Consider the following 25,024-nt stretch of genomic DNA (forward strand, 5'->3'; position numbering starts at 1 on the left):
ACATGGAAATGGAAGACAAGAAAAAAAATCATTAGTATGTAGGAAGCAGGCATTACCCAGATTGGCACGTACTTAGCGGCCTGGCTGATTTTAGGCACTGGCCAAGTCTCAGTGGGACAGCCTCGATTACAGAACCGTCAAGCAGCTAATACTCGCTGCATACGTCGTCTAAGATACACAGATGAGTTTATATAATGAAACCAATATATTGCTTTGCGATTATGAGTACTGTAGTGTATTTTTTAAAACTTGCTCAACATTTACAAAAAAATATCATAACTTTGTAAGCTCGGAACGCAGGACCAGCCACAAAGCCTATCAAAGGAACAGAAGACCGCTGGGGAATTTCTGGGTCGCAAAATGTTAAATAGCACAGACATGAGAGACAGTGAAAGATTTTATTTTTTCTTTTGCTTTCATCCAAACACACCCTTTTCTGGAAAACGTAAAAGCATGCACATTGATGGCATTCTTATAAAGAAAAACTAAGTAATAACTAAGCTGCAAATCAACAATAATAGTAAGACAAAGGCTTAAATGATATGTGAAAAGATGTACAGGTAGATACAGGGCTCTTAATTTTAGAAAATAATAATTCAAGTCATATCAACACATGTTAAAAAGAAGCTTCTAATTTTCCAAATATTTTGATACAAAATTTTTAAACTAACAAATATATTTTATAGAACTTTTGTGAGAATATAAGTATGTTTTTAAGAAACATGATGTTCAAAGTGATCTTATGCAGTTCACTGTGACTCCTTAAAATCAGTTATAATCAACATAATTCCAATGGTATTTCTTCTTAAAATTTAAATTTAGAGCATATCCATGATATTCAAAGTAAGTTATGCAACTTGCATTTACTTTGGTCTAATTAGAAATAGGTTCTAACTTTAGGGTTGTTTTTTTTTTTAAAAAAAAAAAAGTATTAACAGAGACACGGGATTGATTTAAATTTCACCTTACAAGTAAGAGAAAACGACAATTGGCATGAGAACACTTTTCAGTTTTACCGACCCCGCCACACTTAACCAGGCCGGCCGTATCCCGTGGGGATGTGCACACACACACACTAACTAACGTATGTACAATTCCCGCCACCCGGCTCCGCAAAGGTGCCGACACGGCCTCCTCTCTGGGTCTGGAGAACCCGTCAGACGAAATCTCCCTTATTTATTATTTTCATTTTGTTCATCATGATTCAGCTGGTGTGTTTCATCTGGGGACACGGATATAATTTTACAACAAAAATCCATTAAGCAGAAATGTTATCTTAAGGGACTAGTAGGCAATCACGTTTAAGTTGTGACATAAAAACAGAGCAGATCCACAAAGGCCGTCCTCCCGCACAGGACAGATTTTATTATTTTGAGACTGAAAACCCAATCGCGTGATTTGGTTCCTGAAACACAGCTCTTGTGTGGAGGTGACGTGGACGGTGGTGTAGCCCCACGGGGACTCATGACAACTAAACACATCCGTCCAGGCCTGACGGATGCAGTCTCCCCGGCTCGTGGAAGGTGACCTTCTTGACGTGCGACAACCGCAAACCGTCTGCCGCAGCCAGCGAGGCCGGCCCCGAGAGCGTGGAGGAAGGGCCTCTGCCGCAGCAGACACTCCTCTCCCCGGCGTGTGTCCCGTGCCAGGCACCGAGCAGCACGCTGCCGGGAATCCAAAGGAAAAGAATCCAAACACGGTGGGAATCGACCGTGATGACATTAAAAAAGTGACTTCTGAATTAAAGGTTTTGCTAAACTCAAGAGTTACAGGCAAAAGGCACATGCTAGTGAATCTAGTCAGACGTCTGGAGGCTCCCATCACCTCAAATATCTGCGGACTCAGGTCCAACAACGGTTCACACTGATTATTTTGATATAAAAAATGATAGGAAACCTGCAGGTTTTCAAGTAGTTATGGCACAGATGTCGGGAAGCACTAAGAGCTTCGCTGAACTCTTCAGAAAGCCGGGCAATGGAAAGTTCTGCCACAAAGAATCAGGGTCACAATTCTAACTTAAACTTAATTCTCATATTTTATACATTATTCTTTTGTATACAATACAGGGTGTGCAAATTAAGCTGTTTCAATAAATATTAGAAATGTTAATTACTCTGCAAATATAAAGTAAAATCAGCTAACGATGCAGTCCACTAAAAGCATGCGCTACCCAGAGCTTCCTCCCCACGGACAACTCCTCGCCCTTTACCTTGTATCCCTCTTATATTTAAATACAATTTCTTTCACTCACGTGGAGAAATTAAGCAAACAGCAAAATATCACAGAGCTCCAAGATACTAAATACCGTAGCGAGAAAGGCTGGATTAGTCAAGTTGTAAAAAATTAAAAATAACAAATACAGTAAAATATACTGCAAATTAATGTTCATGAATGCAGCTATTTGAATTACAAAACAATAATCATACAATCCTATTAATCTTCTGTAGATGACGTTAGTTCACAGGAGATGCCAAGTGATAGCATACACTGCTTAGCTTTTCCCTTTCCAGCAGCTTCTGTTCTAAAGTCGTGAAACCACGTTATGTTTGCCCAAGACCAACTGCGTATTGGCTTTAATCAGAAATTCTATTTTATCCAATGTTCAATCAACAAGGCTTTATTTACACTTCTTATTAAATTCGGGAAACAATCTGACGTAAGGTGTGGCTGCCAACACTAAACCATGCAGCGCATCCCACTGCCTGCAGACTGGCTGCTACCTGTTCACGCCTTTATACTAACCCACAAGCAGCCAATTAAGGTTCCATAAATCCACGTTCTCACATAGAGTTTCCTTCCAGCCTCGGTCATGAGCATTCCAGCAGTCAAGCCACTTAAGATCAACAACGATGGTAAAGTCTTCTTGAGACTTAATTTAGAATTAACACTTTCCCCAGGAAATTTGTTTCTTCTTTCTGGATCCAGTGAATCATAAAATTCAATAAGCAACCTGTGGCCAGAATGGAAAAAAAGAATTCAAGTTCAGGCTTAGTCATTTAATATTCCAACTAAACAAATAGCTACTGGATGCCTATCACATTCTGGAGAAGCTAGAGGTCCTTGGCGGGGTGGGGGGGGGGGGGGAGATGAATAAGGAAATACCCAGAGACTTGATTTAGTTAGTTTCTGGAATTTAAAAATACCTTTAATATTCTATTGTATGTAATTCTTTTTAAAACATGGTTTTAAGTAATTTTATGGAGATGATTTTTTTAAGCTTTAGATTTTTAATAATTTTAAACAACCAGACTCGCACAGGGTAATAGCCCATCTCACTTTGTTTCCACCTTCCCCATCTTTACTCTTCCTTCCTATAGCTCTCATTCCATCAGGAGTCAAAGAAAGAGCAGCAGCTCTTGTAACATACATGGGGTTTCTCCCCAAAAGCCCCTATTTGCATGGAATTATAAAAATAGGTACAAGAAGAGAAAAACAGCATAGTTACTTCATTTTCCTATCTAATTTTAAAACTGTAAAGTTATAACAGCAGAACAGACTCGGCATAAAACTCCCAAACCCAAGTACAAAAGTGGAAAGTCCTTCTATTACCTTAACAGGTTCCCTAGAGAGAACCACTGTTTTAAAAGGTCCAGACTCGTCCTAAGTATGTGTTGGCGCCTATAACACGACGTACATTGGATATCAAGCATACTGCTCAAGCTTTTTTTTTCTGAGAACTGATTTCCATGTCAAAACACATGTGTTTTACTTTAGAACTTTCTTCCATAACCACAGTGGGTAGCACTGAGCGGCTGGTGGAATTAGGTCACGTACATCTGACGCGACGAAATACAGAAATGCAGCTCCTTGTCTATACACTTCATAAAGCTTCATTTTCAATGCAGCACACTTTTAATAATTGTAACTCTTTAAAGTGAACTCGCAAGGGTCAATGAGGAAGTAATTTTACTGTAATACAACCACGAAAGGGAGAACAGAGCAGTCTGCTGAGAAGCACATTTGAATAAAACAGGAAAGATTTCTGAACCTAAACCTAATTTTGGAAGTCTTACTTTTGAGTCTGTAAAAACTCCACACTTTTCAATGTGGTTTTAGTAAATGATGCATCCTATAATTAATGGATCTATTTTTTTTCAAAAAGAGGATAAATAGTAGAGATGTTTAAAATATTCTTTCAAAAAACAGGATATGCATCAGAAAGGATAAAACTCCCATTGATAGCAAACAGTAAATAATAAATCCTGAAGTTTTCATCCAAGAGAATTCAATTTCTAAGTATCATATCAAAACCTGACATCTACTTTTTATCTTCCTAAAAAGAGAAGAAAATTCTAAAATGTTTTCCTTTGGAAAATTGTATTAAATCCAGGGGGTTCTAATATCCTCTGCGGAGGGCACCAGCTTTGCTGGTTTCAGGTTTGCTCTTCAGTAAGTGGGACATCACGACCCCTCCCTCAGTTTGACCTCTTTAAGCTGTGCCTCACCCAAGAGGTATCTCAAGACACCTGTAATTTGCTTCCAGGCAACGCTCAGCAAGGGTCAACCCTGTTGTTCACAGTGTTGTTCGCTCTGAAGTGATGTTATTAGCGTGAACGAACTCAAGGTCCGTCCTAGAAACTGGTTAGGCCCCAAAGAACTCACAGCAAAAAGACCCTTTGGTCAGAACCACGTCACCTGCCCTTTCCTCTTCCGACACTTTCCACACGTACATCAGACACTCCTCCAACCACAGCCTCGCCTTCTGGGCATCGGGCGGGGGGGGGGGGGGGGATGCCAACCAGGTCTCAAGCACGCACCACGTGGCGGGACCTGGGGCACCTCACAGTGGAAATGTGTGTGTGTGTGTGTGTGTGTGTGTGTGTCTCTCCTCTAATTTCATATCTCACCAGAGTCCTGTCTAGGAACTACTGCGAATAAAGCAGGGAGCCCTCCTGTAGTGAGTTCTCTCACAGACTTTGTAACAGTGAAGTTTAAAACATGAACAGATTGGACCTGAGTTTATTTAAAAAAAAAAAAAAAAAAAAGCATTCTTAAGATAATAAGACTGCTTACATTAGTTTCAAATTGTTTATTTACCACAGTGAAATTTAGCTGAACTCAAGTTTTTGAGGTAGGAGAACCGCTGTTACTCACTTATCTTTGATTTCAAAACGCTCATGAAGCCATCTTCTCATATATGCTTGTTCTTCGGGAACATCTTTTTTGTCTATACGGTCAATGTGGATATGAATTTTTGGACATTCTTTGCAGAGAAATTCTAACAAGAAACAAAAAAAAAATTCATTTTTTTTGTTATTTTGGAACTCACGGGTTATGTAAAACAATTCAAAATGAGGTAAAAAAATATTTTTAAATGATGAAAAAGCATTCTTCAGCAAAAAAAAAGAAAGAAAAAAAGCTAAAAGAAAACAAGAACTATAAACTGATTCAAGCTGAAGTAGAACCGTGTGTTAGAATTTCCAGTCCACTGCAACTGCCCGCGTGGTAAGTGGAGTCAGCAGCCGGGAGGAGAGGTTGGGCCCCGCCAAGTACAAGCCCAGCCTCTGAGGGGTCCCCGAACGCCAGGCGCCCTGAGGCTCACTGGCCACCGGTTTCCAAGCACATCACTCTGCGTTCCCACTGGACCGTGGGCCCCAGCAGGGCGGAGATGGAGCCTGTCTGGCTCCCTCTGCCAGAGCGCTGGGAGCGCGGAGGCGCGTAGCCCGGCACCGACCGTCACACACCCGGACCCGGACGTGGGAACGACGGCCCCCGCTCCAGGACGAGCCATTGGTGTCCCCTCATTGCTGGCCTCGGCCGCACAGTCACATACCACCCTCGGCTTAGGAACCAAAAGTTCCTGGTGGAAAGCCGCGAGCTCTCGGATGCCAGTCCTCCGGCGCCCTACCTTGCGCACAGCCGGCGGTCCCTTTGCAGCCTGGCATGCCCAAGCGACGAGGCCAAGATTTACTCCAGGACAGGAAACCCTGAGCTGGGAAACTCCCTTCCTTGGAGGCGGCTCTCGGCGAAGAGGCGAGGTCGTTCACATCCTTCATCCCTCGGAGAACCAGGAGGTGTTCCCGAGGGACGAGAGGAGACTAGGTTCCCTAGGTGAGCGTGCAAGGAGGCGGCGGAGGCCTGCTGCCTCAAGAGGACGTGTGTTCAGCCATCTAGAAGCGGTGACTCACAGGCTCTGCAGTTGGAGGAAGACCTTGAGCTCAAAGAAGTCCCCGTTCTTCGGACTCCGCACACAGCCCCTTTTTGCTACGTATTCTCTACCACGGTTCTTCTCCACCACTGGGGTCATCAAGCCTTAATACCACGCGGCCTTTCCGTCGTCAAAACTCTCCTACTGTCACATACTTTCCAGAGCGAGCTGGCTTTGATGATAAATGTGCAAAAGGCACTGCCAGAGGGAAGACTTCACCATTCGGTATTTTTGTCTTAGTTTTCCCCAACTTCTGTTTTCATGAATGTCATCGAATTGCCGCCGAAGAATATTTTAGCAGCGGAACCGTGCAGAGGGCAAGAGCCGGACAGGTGTGGGTGGCCCCTGGTCAGCCCTGGGCAGACGTGTGAGCTCTCGGCGTGCGTCTCCCGGTGTGTGAGCCGGAGACTCAGAGAAGGGGGTGGGTGGGGGGCAGCTCCCGGCTGACAGGGCTGCTGAGCCCGGCCTGCTCCGGGCGGGGCGGCGGTGCCAGCACACCAGAGGCCCGACGTGCCCCTCCGCATCGACGGAACCACACATGCATCTACCCTGACAGCGCGGGTGCGAGGAGACAGAAGTGAGCAGACTTCAAAAGTCAGAACTGGCACGCGTGTAAACCACGGTGCCTGGGAAGTGACAGCAGTGTCCTTCGTGGGACGTCAGCTGAGGAGGGCAGAGGCACAGACCCTGTGAGTAGGACTCCCGGCTCCAGAGGGGTGCTTTCAGGGTGTGCCCCCTAACGTTTACGGGGTACTCTGGTGTTTACAACCATGTCGTGGGCGTTATTCCATCCCACGTCTGGGAGCCATGGAGCCAAGTGCTACCACGCTTGGCTCAGAGAGGACCCAGGGCGCACGGCGCTGGAGCCCATCAGCCGGCCCCTGTGTTGAGGACCCAAATGTAAACCATGACAATCATCAGATAAACACTACATGACTTTCAGGAGACATGAAAGAAGTGACATAAGTGGGGATCCCTGGGTGGTGCAGCGGTTTAGTGCCTGCCTTTGGCCCAGGGCACGATCCTGGAGACCCGGGATCGAATCCCACATCAGGCTCCTGGTGCATGGAGCCTGCTTCTCCCTCTGCCTGTGTCTCTGCCTCTCTCTCTCTCTCTCTCTCTCTCTCTGTAACTATCATAAATAAAAAAATTAAAAAAAAAAAAAAAGAAGTGACATAAGTGTTTTCTTCAATATTTAATAAAACTCATGTATCTATACTTGTAAAAACTATTTTAGTTGAAGGTTATTTCATATTGTGTGAGCAAAAAATTTTCCCATAATATTTAGAAATATATGGTAAAAGTGTTCTAATTAAGGTATACTGTTTTCCTCCTCAGAACTTTCCTAGTAGAGCCCCAGAGTATACTGACATGCTAGGGTAATAGGAGTCTTCCAGGTACTCCCATATGTCACAAGGACTAGTCTCTGGAGAAAATGAGCTGCATTTGCTCTGTGCCTGGGGAGACGGGAGAGAAAAGCCGGGCTCAGAGAGTGGAGCAGAGGACATCCATGTGCTGACCTGGGACAACCTGCACACGCCGGGACCTCACCTGGCCCCCACCCTGCTGGCTGGCTGGCTGACAACCCCTGCCCTCTCTTCCTCTAGGGCAAAAAGATGACCCAAATCCCAGAGTAGAAAGCTGGGTAAACTGTTGTAAAGTCACATCAAGGGGCATGATGTGGCATTTTTTGAACATTATAAAAGTGTATATACTGATGTGTAAGGATGTTTATGAACACCCTACTAAGCAATTAAAAGCAAGATATAAAGAAAACTATACAAATGACCTCATCAAAAAAAAATATCCAAAGGCACAAACATACTGCAACATGGAGACATTATAAAAAGGAAGATTTTGAGGAAAATATCTCATTTGTTAACTGCATCTGGACGGGTGAGCCTGTAGCATTTCATTCCTTCTTTGGGATTACCTGTAATTTCCCCCTCTAATAAGTCTGAGTTTCATATAAGAAAATAGTAACAGAAAAAAGCTACCCAGCACCCTATTAACTGATTTAACAGAACCTTAGCTTCACAATGTATTGCGCATACCACCCACTAGAGAAATGGATTTTAAATAAGCCAATGATCATCAGACTGGCCTCTCTCTCCTCTGCCCAATGGACATGGTCCAAGGAGGACAAAGACCTGATGACAAGACCAGAGGAACCACAAAGTGCATGCCCAGTGGGCTCTGGTCAATACTCCCCTTACAAGGAAAGGCACCACGAAGTGAGAAGCACAAGCGGCACTACTGCCTCTCTAACAGGACGCCTCGTTAAGGCCCAAACTGGAAGACTCGTGAGCACAAGAGTTCACGGACACTGCAGCTTCTGCCCTCACCTGCAGCCCGTCCACCTTAGCAGTCTAGAGCGGAGCTGAGGCCCTGCACGCTCAACAGTCATCCCAGGTGACTCCGATGGAACTATAATACTTCTACCCTGCGCTGAGAAAGGCTGGCCTGGGGCATATAAACGCACAATCGAGCAACCACGGGACTTAGCCAACTATGGAAATAATGTTTTTAATTGGGGTGTCAAATACGAATCTTAAATGACAGTCCACTATGTATGGAGATAATATTCAATACTAATTATACTCACCCACCAAGTACTTACCATGTTCTAAGGTACGGAATTTTATACCTAATGCAACTTACATCATAAATTTAAAGTGGATCTTAATCTACACTAGATTAATGTAGGGCAGACTATCAATCGATTTACAAGGTAACGGGAGCAAGGACTTTCAAGCTACGGGTCTCAAACTCACAATTAAAATCAACACGGAACACGGAAAACCAGATGTCACCTCTCATGTGCACAGGTACATTGGTGGAGTAATTTCTCAGCAGTGGAAATGCACGAGCACTTGCAAAGCGGGCACACGCGCCAGGGCAACTTCTACAGAGGCTGCACTGTCCTACATCTCTAACAGCAAAGTACAGACGTGACTCTTCTACTTGAAGTTCACCCACAGGGTCTGTCTTCAAACCTGATACTGGGATTTTTGCCAACGTGATAATAAAACATGTTATCTTGCTAAAAATTTTAATTTGCATTTTTCTTATTATGAATGAGATTGAGCACTTTTTTATGTGAACTATTATGCAGTTATTGATCATCTTCTTATCAATTTGTAGAAGCATTTTATACATCAAGGGAGTCTGGCTTTCTTTCCTGTGATCTAAGTTGCAAGTATTTTCCCACTTTGTCTTCAGTCTTCTGATTTTACTATGGTGTATTTTTCCTCGTGGAAATATTCACCCTTAATTGACTGAAATGACAAGATTTATTTTCCACATGGCTTCTGGGTGTGATAATTAGAAAAGCTAACCTCCTCAAAAAGAGACAATTTGTAAGGAAAACACAAAGCCACTGTCAGCTAATGTGTATGCAGTAGAGGAAGCAGAGCAGTGGGAGGGGGTGCTGGGTTGGAATCTAGACAATGCAACTCTAAACTGGTTTTCTTCCTCAAGGCTTCTCACCCCGTTGGGGGAGGTAAAGAATCACCATATGCTGCGTGCTAGCCTTGTGGCATAAGCACGTAATGCCATGGGAGAGCTAAAGCAAGAGAAAGCAACTGAGCTAGGGGAGAGGAATGCTGGGCGGAGGGCAACAAAGGGAAGGGGTTTCACTTGGAAAGGAGGCCTGGCCTGCACACAGCCTTCATTCCAGAAGGCGAGGGAGTGAAAGAGAGCGGACAGCTAGGATACAAAGTCCTCGGAGGGCAGGCTAAAGAGGTGGGACTTGGCCCGTGAGCACTGCCCAAGCCAGGAGCTCTTACGACCGGGACGGTGGCATAATGAAAGCATTTTGCAAAGGTTATTATGGGAATTATATGTTTCTCATGAACAATAAAAACATGTTCAATAAATCTCATTTTTTAAACAATGATAAACTAGTGATAATATTGTTGAACAAGTAAAAGCATGTCAGTTTTCAAATGTAAAAATAGGTCACTGACTCCTTGGATGGTTGAATAAAAGAAAAATATTAACACGTTGCCTTTTTTATAAGAAGGGAGGGACTACAGGGTGAGAATGTAGACTTAATTTTGAACATATGATACACAAAAAAATTAAGAAAAGTGGTTACCTCTGGGCTGGGGAAGGTGGACCCAGGTGGATGGGGACTTGGTGGAAAGCAAGCCATTTCACGGTATGCTTTATATAGTGTGGTTTTTAAACTGTTTGATGTATAATATATTCCAAAAAATTCCATTTAAAGTGAAAAAAATCTTCAGCTTCCTACGTGACAACTGCTCTGTGTTAAAGGCAAGTGTGAGAGCAATCAGTCTCACTACTTCAGATTTGTATTTCCAGCCACTGTGACCACTGTTCACCCCATCTGGCCCCCACTCACCCCCATCAGTGCTTCATCCCTGTCCTCTCCCCTGACCTCCTGCTCCGGGCAGCTACTCTCTGTGTCTTCTAGACAAGTCTGAACATCATCGGCCTTCAGGAGGACCTACTGACCGAAACACTCGGATAGACCTGGTGTTTCGACCTTCCACAGCCACCAATGTGGCACGGAAAAACCCTGTTCCCTCTCTCGATCACAGCTCTACTGGGCACTTCCTTGTCTCCCTAATCCTAAATTTAAATTCCTCTACCAGCCGAGCGTATCTTTATGTTTAACTAGAATACTCTGCTCACTTAAAATTCTATTTTTTCTTGTTATATCTGACATAAACATAGACAATAGCTAAAAGGTCTTTAAAGCCCAGCACAGGTTGGGGGAGCCCAAGTGGTTCAGTCAGTTAAGCCTGTGACTCTGGATCTCAGCTCAGGTCTCAGATTTCAGGGTTGTGGATTCAGGCCCCTCCACACTAGGCATGAAGCCTACTTAAAAAAAAACAAACAAAAAACCAAAAACCCTAGCACAGATTTGAAAAAAAGAGTCACATTTACCTGTTTCTTCTTGACAAAGGTACTAAATTTTGTAAGTATCATGTAAAAGTACATAAAAGATGAATGCTGACCACTGCAGAGGTGAGCACTCTCTTCCTCATTCCCTCCCTTTGATTTGCATAGCCTTCCATTCTTATGGGTAGAAAGAAGCTAAATTAATGACAATGGGCAAGTCCAAAGGCCTAAAGACAGCAACCAGAAAATACCAAACTTAGCAGGACTCCTGATATTCAAACTGGTATGGATCAGTAAAAACTACCTGAAAAATAGATCAAATATATACTTAGAAAGTATATCAAGTAAATGTTATGAAGTACACTCACCCATTAAAGAGAATAATTACACATTCACAAATAAATGACATAATTCAAAATTTACACTCACCAGCCATGGATGGCGCTTCTTTCCGCTGCCCCTTATCATCAACAGTCCCTTCAAAAGCCACTGTCACATCATAAATTGCATCTAAATAATTCTTCATAGAATCAAAAGCAACATGAGTTGCCTTTATTCTTGGTGTCAGCACATGTTTTAATACTGCAAAGCCTAAAAAAGGAAGTGGATTCAGTGTGACCATAAATTAGTTACAAAACTCTTCATTAGAATATAATACCCAAATTGTTTTTAAATTCCCAGGAATAGACAAGAATATATTAAAAGCCATAATCTCCTACATACAAGACTTGAGGTTTAGAAAACACTCTTATGACTTGATCTATTTGAATCAACATTCATTTATTTATTAAACATCTATAGATACGAGATGCTGGGGAAAACTCAGAACCCAGGCCCTCAGGAAGCTATGACCTATGAGAAACCCTTCAGTTTGGTAAACCCTGACAAGGGCGGGTATTACAATCCTCATCTCTGGCAACAGAATAAATGGCATCCTGCCCTTCGCCACTTCAGATTCAGGAGAACGATGTGTAAGTTTTGACTCCTAATCCACGATTTAATTTTATTTCTATTTAAACAGGGAGGTTGGGCTGCAGGAGCACCTAAATGACCCCCGCTGTGTAGAGAACCTGAAGTAAGAGCTGATGTGGTCTATATAATGTGGAACACCGGGCTTGATACCTACAATACTGCTTATTTAAAAAAAATAAATTAAACCGAGAAATAATTTACACACCATAAAATTCATCATTTCAAATTGTGCAATTCAGTGGTTTTTAGTATATTCATAAAGCTGTGCAGGCCATCACCACTATCAAATTCCAGGCCATTTTCATCTCTCCAAAAAACACCCTGGACCTTCTGCAGACACAGGACATTCTCCTTCCCTGGATTTGCGTGTTACGGATATTTCACATAAAGGGAATCAAACACCATTGGGGGCTTTTGTGTCTGGCTTCTTTCACTCGGCATAGTGTTTTTGAGGCTCATCCATGCTGAGGTATGTTATCAGTGCCTCGTTACTTTTTGGAGATGAGTAATACTCCACTGTATGGATATACCACATTTGTTTATCTATTGATCATTTGGGTTGTTTCCAACAGGTGGCTACTATAAATAATGCTGCTACGAACATGCACATAAACCGTATGGGAATGCCAAACAAGTTTCCATATGAACATAGGACTTCAATTCTCTTCGGTATATTTGAGACAGATACATACACACATATACTGTATATACTTTTCAAAGTTTCTGTAACTGAGAAAACACTGCACTTTATATAGGATAATCAATCGTATCCGAGTGCTCCACTAGTGTTAAGAATTTGTCTTTCCCACCCCCTTCCTATTTCCCACTGTCTCCCTTTCTCTTGATTAGAATATTTACTGACAATTTAACAGACTAGAGTAGCTTTCTGAAGTGACATGAGAACAGACTGGCCTAAACTTGATTTGGATTTTCTCCTGCCTCTCTCCAGGGAAAGTTAGCTGCATCAGGAAGAACAGCTATAGTATGTTCAGATCTTCCTGCAGAAGAATTTTTAAAATGTGAAGCGGTGTGGGAAAGGAAAAGATTCCCACAACCACATATCTGACTGAAGTCCCTAGGGCAGAGGCAGCTTAATTTATTCACAAACTTATAACAAAATGCTGAATAGTATACCAGGCTGGGAAACATCCACTTGTCGATTAAATTAGTTAATACTTCCTTCTTTGCTACTGGAGTTCATCCAATTTTATGAAGTCCAAAGTTCCACAGATTCACCCTGCGGTATTCAGTGAGAACAAATTACCAGAATCCACCAAGTTAAGATAGGAAGACAGAAAAATACTAGTTAAAAAAAATAACGAAAGCCTGAATAAATCAGCTTTGTGACAGATGAATAAGAAATGCCCGTCACTAATACATAAGAAAAGCTAAGAAAAAAAATCTCACTGAGGAATGCACCAGGAGCCTGACTCCTCTAAACATGTTTTCTAGATCCAATCCACATCCTGCGTATTTCAGCTTTTATCTTCCAACTCTTGAAACAAAACAGCCAAGGAGGAGGGAGAAAAACAAGGAGACCGGGTGACACAGAGGACCCCCGAGAAGAAAACATCTCAAGAAGGAACTGGTCAAATATGCTGAATGAGAGACAAGGAAAGACCCAGAACCGAGAAGTGACCACCTGGCCAAACAAAGGTCACGTGTTACCTGGGTCAGTATTTTCCGAGGAATGGTAGGAACGGAAGCTCAGGGAGGGGGTGGAGTGAGGTGAGAAAACAGCAACAGCCCATCCTTTCTTGTGTGGTTACTAACACGAGGTCCACTGACCTCCTAAGGCTCAGAGGCACACAGGACACCCTCACTGTCGCGGCAGACAGAGGCCGGCCCTTCTTGGGTTGGAAATCACTTCGTGCTCCTAGTCTGAGCCCACGAACTCCTCCAGTCCACGTGGGGAATACCCTACCATCTCTGACGGAGGGGTCTTCAACTCTAAACCATGAGAGGGTGCTCCCTATCCCCAAGCCCCGGGACATTATCATAAAACCAACTTCTAATGAACATACGGAGACCAAGTAGAATTTCAACCGAGAGCGCGTGCCAGGAAACGGGTGCTCACGATCAACTGCTGGAGCTGGAGCTGGAGCCCACTGTCCTGAGACCTGACTCTGCCTCCGGGGATTTGCACAAAGACCCAGAGCCCCACACAAGAGGAATGCGGGGCTTCATTAAGTCTCCTCAAGATTTTTTTCAATCACTTGTCTCTGATTGGTGAAAGCCTCAGGAAAAAGAGGAGCCTGGAGAGAGGCCAAGAGGGAGGGACGCAGCGTAGGAAGTGGGGCCGAGACGACCCGGGGACGGGGAGGAGCGGGGGCCCGTGAGGTGCGCGGAGCAGGGGTTCGGAGCCCGCGAGGAAGAGCGCTGAAGGGCAGGCTGGCGTCCCGGGAGAAGAGCTGCACGTCCACAGGCGCTGGGCCCACCTGGCCTCTGGGACTCCTCCACGGATTTTAGACCAAAGCAGAGACAGAATCTAGGTGCTGAGAAGAACATTTAGGGTTCTGAAATGCCTTGGGGCAGCAGGTCAGAGGCAGTCAAGTCGTGCAACCTGAAGAGAGAAAATGTCGCCAGGTGAGGTTATAAAAGCCAAATGCACAACGATTCAGCAACTGACCGAATGTGGTAAAAAAGGAGGAGCGAAACACAAGCAGCCTCTGCCCCAGAAGACCCGTGCAGGGCGTGCCGTGCGCCACGGGAAGGGCCGGGGGAAGAGCTGCGGGGATGTGTGCGCTCGCTCGCCTCGAGGCACCCGCGTCCAGCAGCAGCAGCGACAGAGCAGAGGCAGGGACAGAAGAACAGAGGAGTTCAAACTGGGCACTCTGAGGTTGGAGCTGGAACGAACACTCTAGAAGCACTGAGAAATACGGTCTGTAAAATGGCAAGAACCATCCAGAGACAAATGGATCATCTGAATAGACACACGGCAGCGGAGGTACTGGCTGTGGCTGAGATGAGAAGACGGAGGGGGACAAGGCCGTCCTGAATAATGTCAACGCTGCATGTCCATGAATAGATACGAGGTGTGACAAAAACGATGATTGTTTGGCAAGTTGGAAAGGACTAGGTAAACGAGGAAGGTGGGAAGGTGGAAGGGGAATAAACTTCTGGGGAGTGGAAGGAGTTAAATGGGAAGATAAAAGGGGCCCAAACTTCTCCTTCGGCATCGCCACAGGTGGGCTGCCTGTGGACACAAGCAAGCACACACACGGTTGGTTTATGTGACAATCAGACTGTGTCGGCAAGCCGGGGGACACCCAGCAGACAAGAGCGTGGGGGTGAGGTACGCAAAATAAGTTATTAGAGCGATAACATGAAACTCTTGAAACCAAGGATACACATGATTGTATGATGCAATCTTATCAGGAAAACAAAACTTCAAGCAAAGACACCCTGGGATGTGAGGAGAAAAAAATCTGAAAAAAAGAAGAGCTAGTCCAAAAGGGAAACTAGAACTGCTAAACGTCCCCAACTGGCAAAGAAGGGAGGAGGTAAAGCAGGTGACACAGGGCTGAGAACCAGCAAGGCTAACACACATGCAGGAGCGGGGGCTGCAGGGCCGGGCAGACGAGGGCTCTCAACACCTGGAAAGCTAAGGAAGGGCCAAGGAAAGGGAAGTTCAAGCTGAGCCAATAAACAGGCTTTGGGAAGGAAGAGCAAGGAAGAGGCAGGAGCAGAACCGTCAACATAATTTGCAGGACCTAGGACAATTTCGAGACTGTGAATGCACAGATGCAAAGCAAGCCTCCAGAAAGGCCTGCAGGCCTCCGCTCACTCTGACTCTAGCCCGGTGAGACCCAGGTCAGACTTCCAGCCTCCTGAACTGTGAAAGAACACATCTGGAGTGGATGTGCCTCAGCAGCCACCTCAGCTCCTAGCTGAAGGGACAGTGTTCCAGCAAGTCTGGGTCAACACTGGCCAGTAACTTTCTTTTTTAATGTCTGCCAGGTTGAGCTGCAGGAAGGAAGAACGCTTGTTCATGTGTATGGACCATTCTTATCTCTTAAATTTCCTATTCGTGCACTTTCCCCATTTTTCTAGTTTCTATATTTTCTTAACTAGCAAGCACTCTTTTTATACTGTTATTAATCCACCATATATTGCAAATTCTATTAGCTTGCATTTGCCACTTAAGTTTGTTAATATGGCATTGCAGGTATAATTATAATTTTTATTAAGTCTACAAAGGAAAAAAAAATTACTATGTTTTAAAAGGTCAATTACACCTACACAATAGGGACGCCCGGGTGGCTCAGCAGTTTAGCTCCTGCCTTCTGCCCAGGGTGTGATCCTGGGGTCCTAGGATCAAGTCCCACATAGGGCTCCCTGCCTGGAGCCTGCTTCTTCCTCTGCCTGTGTCTCTGCCTCTCTCTCTCTCTCTCTCTCTCTGTGTCTCTCATAACTTTTTTTTTTAAAAAACCTACACAATAGCCAGTGTTATTTATAGGATAAAAGCTAAATTTTACCCATAAATCCTAGAGAGTTTTTTTTTTTTTTAAAGACTTTATTATTTATTCATGAGACAGAGAGAGGCAGAGACAGAGGCAGAGAAAGAAGCAGGCTCCAGGCCGGGAGCCCAATGTGAGACTCCAGGATCATGCCCTGGGCTGAAGGCAGACACTCAACCACTGAGCCACCCAGGTGTCCCAAATCCTAAACAGTTTTAAAACTACAAGGATCTTTTTGCTTGCTTAATATGAAAATTTGAGGTATTTGGATATATCCCTAAATTTAGGGTTACCAAGTCTAAATATGTCATCTTGGTAGCTGCTATAGTTAAACAAAAACAAAAACACCATGGGGCTCACTTTGATAAGTTCTAGAAGATTTATATTTGATTCCTAATTCCTTAGTAATCACTGAAAAGCAGTATATCTAAAGCGACTCTAAGGAAACTTAATCAGAAAGAAAACACTTTGCATACGTGAGGGGGCGTCAGCTATTCCAGCAGCGGTGCCTGGCTGTTTACAGGGCCCACATGGAGAGCCTCCCGGTACCGTCTAAGTCTCCTACAGTGGCATATAACTGCTACCAAATTGCCCTAGCTTTTAGTGAAACCTAAATATAAAATGAAGGCTTACCAATAAATATTAGATCTGCATGTTTTAGAAAACCCAAAAAACTGACCCAACTAACCTGCTGAGCAAATGACTAATCTTATTTAAAAGTGATTTGAAAACTTTATGATGCATCAGAATCACGTGGAAGACAGCAGAGCCCTGCCCCTGGAATGTCTGATGTAGTAGGTCTGGGTGGCTCCTGAGAATCTGTATTTCAAGCAATTTCCAGGACAATGCTGACACTGCTGGTTCAGGCACCACTCACTTTAAGAACCACCAACTTAGAACTTAGACCGTAGCTTGAGCAGATCAAGATTTCACAAATGGGCTGGTGAAGGAGTGAAAAGGCTGGAGGAATAACGGGTATTATTATTTTGGTAAAAAAATGTAAGTAAATGGGATGGAAATGGCCTCCAAGAGGTAAAACCAAACCCTCCAAGTCTCTGGACATTTGCTATGTCCAAAGCCCTCCATGAGCATTACGGTGGTGCCTAGATTCTCCCAAGAGCATCTACCCCCCACTGCTCCCCATTGTCATCTCTAAGGCTGTGACCTGACGTCGGCGCCAGCTGGAACCATGCTACTGAAACAGGGGAGAAGAGTTGGCCAAAGGAAGAGAATGCAGTACAGTGCTAATCCAGACACCGATGGAGAGGTCGGTATGCAAAGTCAACCAACCAGTTTCTTGAGCATCACTACAAATACAAATATAATTTGAAAGCTTCCTCACTCCCTTTATTCATCCCAACTCTGTTTCGAAAATGCCTGGCATACACGAATAAAAGAATTCTGGACCGGGGAATACCAGTCCCATTGTGGTTTTGAGTGGGGTCTTCCAATGTGATTCTTTTCTGTTTTTTTTTTTTTTTTTTTTATAAATTTTTATTTATTTATGATAGTCACACAGAGAGAGAGAGAGAGGCAGAGACACAGGCAGAGGGAGAAGCAGGCTCCATGCCGGGAGCCCGACGTGGGATTCGATCCCGGGTCTCCAGGATCAAGCCCTGGGCCAAAGGCAGGCGCCAAACCGCTGCGCCACCCAGGGATCCCTCTTTTCTGTTTTTATATCCTGAACAATCTGTGATCTTTCACTCCAATGTAATCAAGGCCCGTGAGATTTAGTTTGCACCTTCCTAGCAACAGGCAGCATCTACACCCCACAAATCACTGCAAAGATTAACAGATGACTAACAAAACTGCACGAATAGCTAAAAAACTGACAAAGAAAGGAACTGCCAAAGGAGGTCAGAAGAGAAGAGGTCATTCCTCAGTTTGTTGGATTTAAATTAAAATCATCTAATTGGTCACTTAACAAAACAAACATTTTAGAAACACAATTAGAGAATTTTACCAATGATACCATTTTATTTATATTTATATATTATATAATACTGTTATATTTACATATTCTGTTGCAGCTTTTCTTACTGTATCACTACTGATTATATTTTTATTTGAGAGAGAGAGAGAGAGAGAGAGAGAGCACATGCACCCATGAGCAGGGGTGGGGTGGGCAGAGGGAGAGGGAGAAGCAGCCTCCCCACTGAGTAGGGACCCTGATGTGGGGAGGGGGGGGCTCCATCCCAGGATCCTGAGATCATAACCTGAGCCCAAGGCAGATGCTTAACCCACTGAGCCATCCAGACGCCTCTCACCACTTATTTTTTTAAATGACAAGTTCCATGTTAGCCTTTCTAAAAATAAAATTCTCTTTTCCGTAATTTGCTATTACAAAATGGAGCAGCTTTCAATATATACCTTGCTTACTTAACATGCAATAGTTTCTTGAAGACTCTACCCATATTTCAAGACCTCTCAAAATGTTAATTTTTGTCTTGGAGAGATTGTAACTAAAAACAAAATCTTGACTAATTGATTTAGAAATATAAATAAGTCTTCTTTAAAGAGATAACTAACATTCAGTGTGAAGTGAGAAGGAAATTTAGAAAGCATTTCAATGACAACCTTTGAAGTGAACAATATTAAGAATTCATTATACTATAACACAGACATTACCTTAAATAACAACCCTAATACTGAATGGACAGTTTGTGGTTAATGTTTTTGTTAATGTGTTAATGTTTTTGAAGTAAAACACTTCTAGGAAATAGCAATAACCAGAATGTTAAAATGTTTAGAGTTAAGACAGCAGACACACCCATTCCCATCACTGTTACTTTTTAAGCCAGCCAATACCACTGCCAGCAGAAAACTGAAGAGTATAAGGTATAATTATTTAAATACATGAGCACATACCAAATTTTAAAAATCTAAATTAAAAAGCTCGATTTTGGTGTTTGTACTTATTTTTTAGGTCAGATGCAAAGGAAGGTAGTTTAGGAGCAATATTAATGTTTTAAATACCACAAACTAACAAGTGCTATTAAGTTTCAATTTTCTTGATGAAAAATTAGCTTAACAGATGGAGAAACAAGTTCTTTCATTTTTATTTTCAAGTTATCTCAATTAGTTGTGACCTAAGAGGAAAGAAAACAGGAAATACTTCTTCTAGATACATAGCTCACAAATCAATTTCTTTTGTATATGGTAGAAAATAATCACCTTTAGAGTCACAAGAAAATACAGTTCTAGTAGAAAACAATAATTTTTCCAGTTGTAGAATTTAAAGAAAGAACAGTTGGCAACTAAAACTTATATACCTGTTAAGACAAATTATTCATTTTTTCCCCTTTTGGTGACTTTAAGATCTACAACTCACGGAAAAATGACAGAACAATAAATGATCAATTATAGGTGAGTCGAGTATCAACAGATTAAAAAGCTAGAGAATATATCATTTTTTAAGCTACTTTAAGAATTACTTAAAAATACTTGATCTAGCATTACAAAATTAGTGTGGATTTTTAAAACTAACTTTTAAAACTATATTAAACAGTCATCTCAGTGAGACTGGATAATACAAGGTAAATACTCATCTTAAACGGTTTTAAAAATGATGAGTTAAGAAATACTGGTATTAAATATAATTACATACAGAAAGATAATTGAAGAGCCTGTTATGGACTGAAGTGAGTCTTGCCCATCCCCCCCAACTCACGTTGACGCCCTAACCCCTATGTGACTGTATCTGGAGAAAGTAATTAGGTTACATGAGGTCCTGAGCATGGGGCCCTCATCCAATAGGACCGGCATCCTTATAAAAAGAGAAACAGATATTAGAGACCTGTCTCTGCGAGCATACAGAGAAAAGGCCATGTGAGGACACAGCAAGAAGGTGGCCCTCTGAGAGTCAGGAAGAGAGGTTTCACCAGAAACCAACACTGCTGGCACCTGATCCGGGCTTCAGAACTGTGAGAAAATAAAGGTCTCTTGTTTAAGGCCCCAGAGCGGTGTCTGGGTACGGCAGCCCAAGGTGATTAACCCAGGCCCTAGAACTTGGACTGAAATTACAACTCTGAGTAAGCATCACATAGTAAAACATTTATTTGCATATAAATGTTTGTTTTACCCAATTGAAAAAAAGTATGTATTTTTTTTAAAGATTTATTTATTTGAGAGAGGGAGAGAGAGAGAGAGGGAGAGACAGAGATTGAGTGGAGAGTGGGAAAGAGGGAGAGAATCTCCAGCAGACTAGCGCTGAGCATAGAGCCTGACAGCAGGCTCTATCCCACAACCCTGGGATCATGACCTGAGCCGAGCCGAAACCAAGAGTCGGACGCTCAACCAGCTGAGCCCCAAAAGTATGGCAATATTTAAATAGGAACACACACAAAGGTAAAGTTTACAGAAGAAGTCAGAAGTCCTTAAATTCTAAAACACACAGTAATTCTACATTACTCTTCACATAAACACAATAATCTGGGACGATACTCATTCTGTAATGCGAATTTATTATAAATTAACAAGTAACTAGTGATTTGTCCAGCAACAAGATATAATAAAATGTCCACGGCTAATTCTGTCTTGCTTAATATATTTAAAATTGAGGAATTAACCCATCAGACATTATAATAGAATTAAAGAGGCACCTGGGTGGCTCAGTGGGTTTAGCATCTGCCTTTAGCTCAGGTCCTGATCTCAGGGTCCCGGGATCAAGTCCCACATTGGGCTGCCGGCTCAGCAGGGAGTCGGCTTCTCCCTCTCCCCCAACTTGTGCTCTCTCTCACTATCTCGGTCGCTATCTCTCTCTCCCAAATAAATAAAAATCTTGGGATGCCTGGGTGGCTCAGCAGTTGAGCATCTGCCTTTGGCTCAGGGCATGATCCTGGAGTCCTGGGATGGAGTCCCACATTGGGCTTCCTGCATTGAACCTGCTTCTCCCTCTGCCTATGTCTCTGCTTCTCTGTGTCTCTCATGAATAAATAAATAGAATCCTTAAAAATAAATAAATAAATAAATAAATAAATATCTTGAAAAAGAAAAATAGTATCCTAAAGTTTTTGGAAACTGGATCATTACTGTGAAGCAGAATCGGAACCTCAATCAGTTGGACTCCTCTACTCTTACTATCATTAACCTACTATTAATCACGATGAGGTCACTTCTACAGTTAGGTCACAAGAAGACTGTGACTTCTGCCTTGCTCCACACTACTCCAGGTGCTCACTGTTCCACTACCTCTCCCATGCTGTCTCTCCACCCCATCTCTGCTCAGCAGATCTCCGCTGTCATGTCCTGGGGAGCTAGCCCTATGCAGAGGCCCACGTGGCAAGAAACAGATTCCAGCCAAGAGCAGTGTGAGCGAGCTTCTAACAGACCCTGCCCAGGGGAGCCCTGAAATGACTGCAGCCTGTGACAGGCACCAGCAAGAAGCTCCTGGCTAACCCACACCAGGACTCCTGGCCCACAGAAACTGTCAGGTAGTTAACTCTTTTTTTTTAAGCCACTAGGGTTTGGCATCAATAGACGATAAATACAATCCTGTTTCATTTCTCCTATTAAATTACAAATTCCTATGAAACATTAGAGTTGCTTCTCCCACCTTAGTGGAACGTTTTACATATTAGATATCTGACAAACATTTGTTAATATTTAAAGGTAGAATATTGTATTATTATTATTTTTTAAAGATTTTATTTATTTATTCATAGAGACACAAAGAGAGAATGAGAGGCAGAGACACAGGCAGAGGGAGAAGCAGGCTCCATGCAGAGAGCCCGACATGGGACTTGATCCAGGATCTCCAGGATCACGCCCTGGGCTGCAGGCAGCGCTAAACCGCTGCGCCACCGGGGCTGCCCAGAATATTGTATTATTTTAAAAATAAAATCAGCAGACTCTGAGGATCTAAAGCATTTTAGTAAACCTTTCCCAAGGTCAGCTCTCTGGTCAATTAAAAAAACACACGTGTTTCAAGATATAATTGATTATTTAATAACAATAAAATACCTCAGATTTTACAGTACACATGAAAAGTAGCAAAAAATAAAAAATAAAAAAATCCCCGTATGTTTACTATTTCCCTTTCACCTTATCTAATCTAAAACTGTAATTTCTGGGCAGCCCGTGTGGGTCAGCAGTTTAGCACCTGCCTTCAGGCCAGGGTGTGATCCTGGAGACCCAGGATCGAGTCCCATGTCAGGCTCCCTGCATGGAGCCTGCTTCTCCCTCTGCCTGTGTCTCTGCCTCTCTCTCTATGTGTCTCTCATGAGTAAATAAATAGAATCTTTTAAAAAAATAAATAAAACTGTAATTCCTAAACAGAATTAAAGTGCTATAAGAGATGACACCAAAGAGTAGCTGAAAATACATACACTTTAAGGTCTACACTCACATTTATTGAGAATCCCACACACACAAAAAAAATCCCGTAACTAATTATAAGCTATTTTAAGCTTCAGAGTAAAGTCAGAGCTCGGCTATATAGAATCTTTAGAGAAGGAATCATTTCAGAGAGACATAATTATCTGGAACCCTAAGGATTTACCCCACAAAAAATCCCAAATTTTATTTAATAATTTTTGATCACTGTTTTCTTTCTAAAATATATAAAATCAGAAAACAGCTTAATGAACAAAATCAGACCTCTTAATAATTGGACCTGAGACTAATACATAAATGTGAACTGTACCTCCCGAAGGGAAGGAAATCAACATTCACTAAACACTTTTGGACATAAAACCCTTAAAAAAAAAGATCACGGGTTCTGTTGTAGAATTTTTTAAATTTTTTGTTTTCGCTTGATATCATTTTTTTCAAGTTTTTATTTTAATTTCAGTTGGTTAACATACGGTGTTACATCAGTCTCAAGTGTACGATATAGTAATCCAACACTTCCGTACATCTGGTGCTCATCACAAGTGCTCTCCTTAATCCCCATCGCCTCTTTTCCCGATTTCTCCACCATCTCCTTTCTCATAACCATCAGTGTATTCTCTAGAGTTAATAGTCTGTTTCTTGGTTTACCTTCTCTTTTTTCCTTTGCTTGTTTCTTAAATTCCACATACGAGTGAGATCCGATGGACATCTGGGCTCTTTTCATAACTTGACTATTGTTGATAATGCTGCTATGAACATTGGGGTGCATGCATCCTTTTTAATTAGTATTTCTATATTCTTTGGGTAAATTTCCAGTAGTGCAATTGCTGGATCATAGGGTAGCTCTATTTTTAACTTCTTGAAGAACCTCCATACCGAGGTTTTCCAGAGTGGCTGTACCAGGTTGCATTCCCACCAACAGTATGTTGCATTCCCACCAACAGTTCCCTTTCTCCACACCCTCACCAACACCTGCTGTTTCACGTGTTGTTGATTTTAGCTATTCTGACAGATGTGAGGTGATCTCTCATTGTGGTTTTGATTTGTGTTTCCCTGAGGATGAGAGATCTTGAGCATCCCTGGTCTTTGGGCCAGGCAAATGAAGGTCTCTCCTGGGCAGCTACACCTACAGGTCTAGAGTCAGACAGATATGGGTGGGAGAAAGCTTTTTGTGAGTCATCAGCAATCAAATAAATGGTAGCTAAACCTATGGATCTGGATAGAGGCTACAAGGAAAAACATGAACATGAAATGAAAGAGCGAAGTCAGACAACAGAAACAACATACATATGAAACAGGACAGAATGAAGCAGCAGAGGAGGTTAGAAAGGAGCCTGACCAGGAATCACCAGGGGTGGGGGAGGTCTAGGGAAAGAATTTCACTAAGGAAAGTATCGAAAATTTTGTCACAGTGAATTAAAGTTAACAAAATTAAAGACTTATTTCCCCTGATGTACCAGCACGTGTGCGCAGGAGCTACGACGCTGGTCTGAGCAGGTACAGAACACTACTATTGCTGCAGCAAGTTCTCCTAGACAGCACTGCACAGACCCTGGTGTGAAGTCATCAACAAGGCATTTGTTCAGTAAGCGCCTGGTGATCAATGTACGGAGATGGTATACTAATTCATAGTTAATATTCAGGGCAACTTTGAGAACGCAGCACAGCCACTGTTTTCTGTTTCTATCCCAAATTGGTGAAACTGAATAGCTTATAGGTGTATTAGTTATCCAACTTCCTAAAATATGGACAAAGGAACATTCCTGTCATTGGGGACTTTTGTTAACTTCCAAGTATAAGTAAGCCAACTTTGTGTCACATTCTCCAAAAGCAACTTCACACACTTCTAATGTATTTCTTACACAGAGCTAGGTATAGGTATGCCTAGGAGGTACACATGTCTTCAGAGATGAGGAAACAAGCTCAGTTCGTGAGGCAACTCGCACCCACACAGCTAAGAGATGTCAGAATTTGGATTCCACCCAGGCCTGTCAGCCCACAGAACGGAAACTCTTTCCATCACACAAAACCCACAATGTAGAAAAAGGCTCCATCTACAAAGTCAGGTACCCAGCCAATTTTAACTAAATCCATGGGACTGGAATATGGATTTTAGCAAGCATTTGAACTTAATCTCTCAGATGTATATAATATGCATATGAATTAATGAAGAAACTTTCCAAGAGAGAATACATAAACTGAGGAAATGAATACATTTATTCATTCCATTGTTGTCAAACATAAA

General features: G+C 42.7%; 1 protein-coding gene across 6 annotated transcripts in view; it reads right to left on the reverse strand.

Moving 5' to 3' along the window:
- Positions 1-384: 384 nt before the first annotated feature.
- Positions 385-25,024, reverse strand: part of AGPAT5 (1-acylglycerol-3-phosphate O-acyltransferase 5) — a 57,938-nt gene continuing 33,298 nt past the window's right edge. For 3 of the 6 annotated variants that reach the window (XM_035699866.2, XM_025445622.3, XM_025445623.3), the window contains 3 exons: positions 11,447-11,608; positions 5,095-5,218; positions 385-2,950 (listed from right to left, as the gene is read on the reverse strand). In XM_035699866.2, coding sequence (XP_035555759.1) covers positions 2,725-2,950; positions 5,095-5,218; positions 11,447-11,608 — 512 coding nt within the window. In that variant the 3' untranslated portion in view covers positions 385-2,724. The other 3 variants (XM_025445624.3, XM_049094790.1, XM_049094789.1) reach the window with 3 other exon arrangements.

The sequence above is a fragment of the Canis lupus genome, chromosome 16, assembly GCF_003254725.2.
Source record: "Canis lupus dingo isolate Sandy chromosome 16, ASM325472v2, whole genome shotgun sequence".
Taxonomy (NCBI): domain Eukaryota; kingdom Metazoa; phylum Chordata; class Mammalia; order Carnivora; family Canidae; genus Canis; species Canis lupus.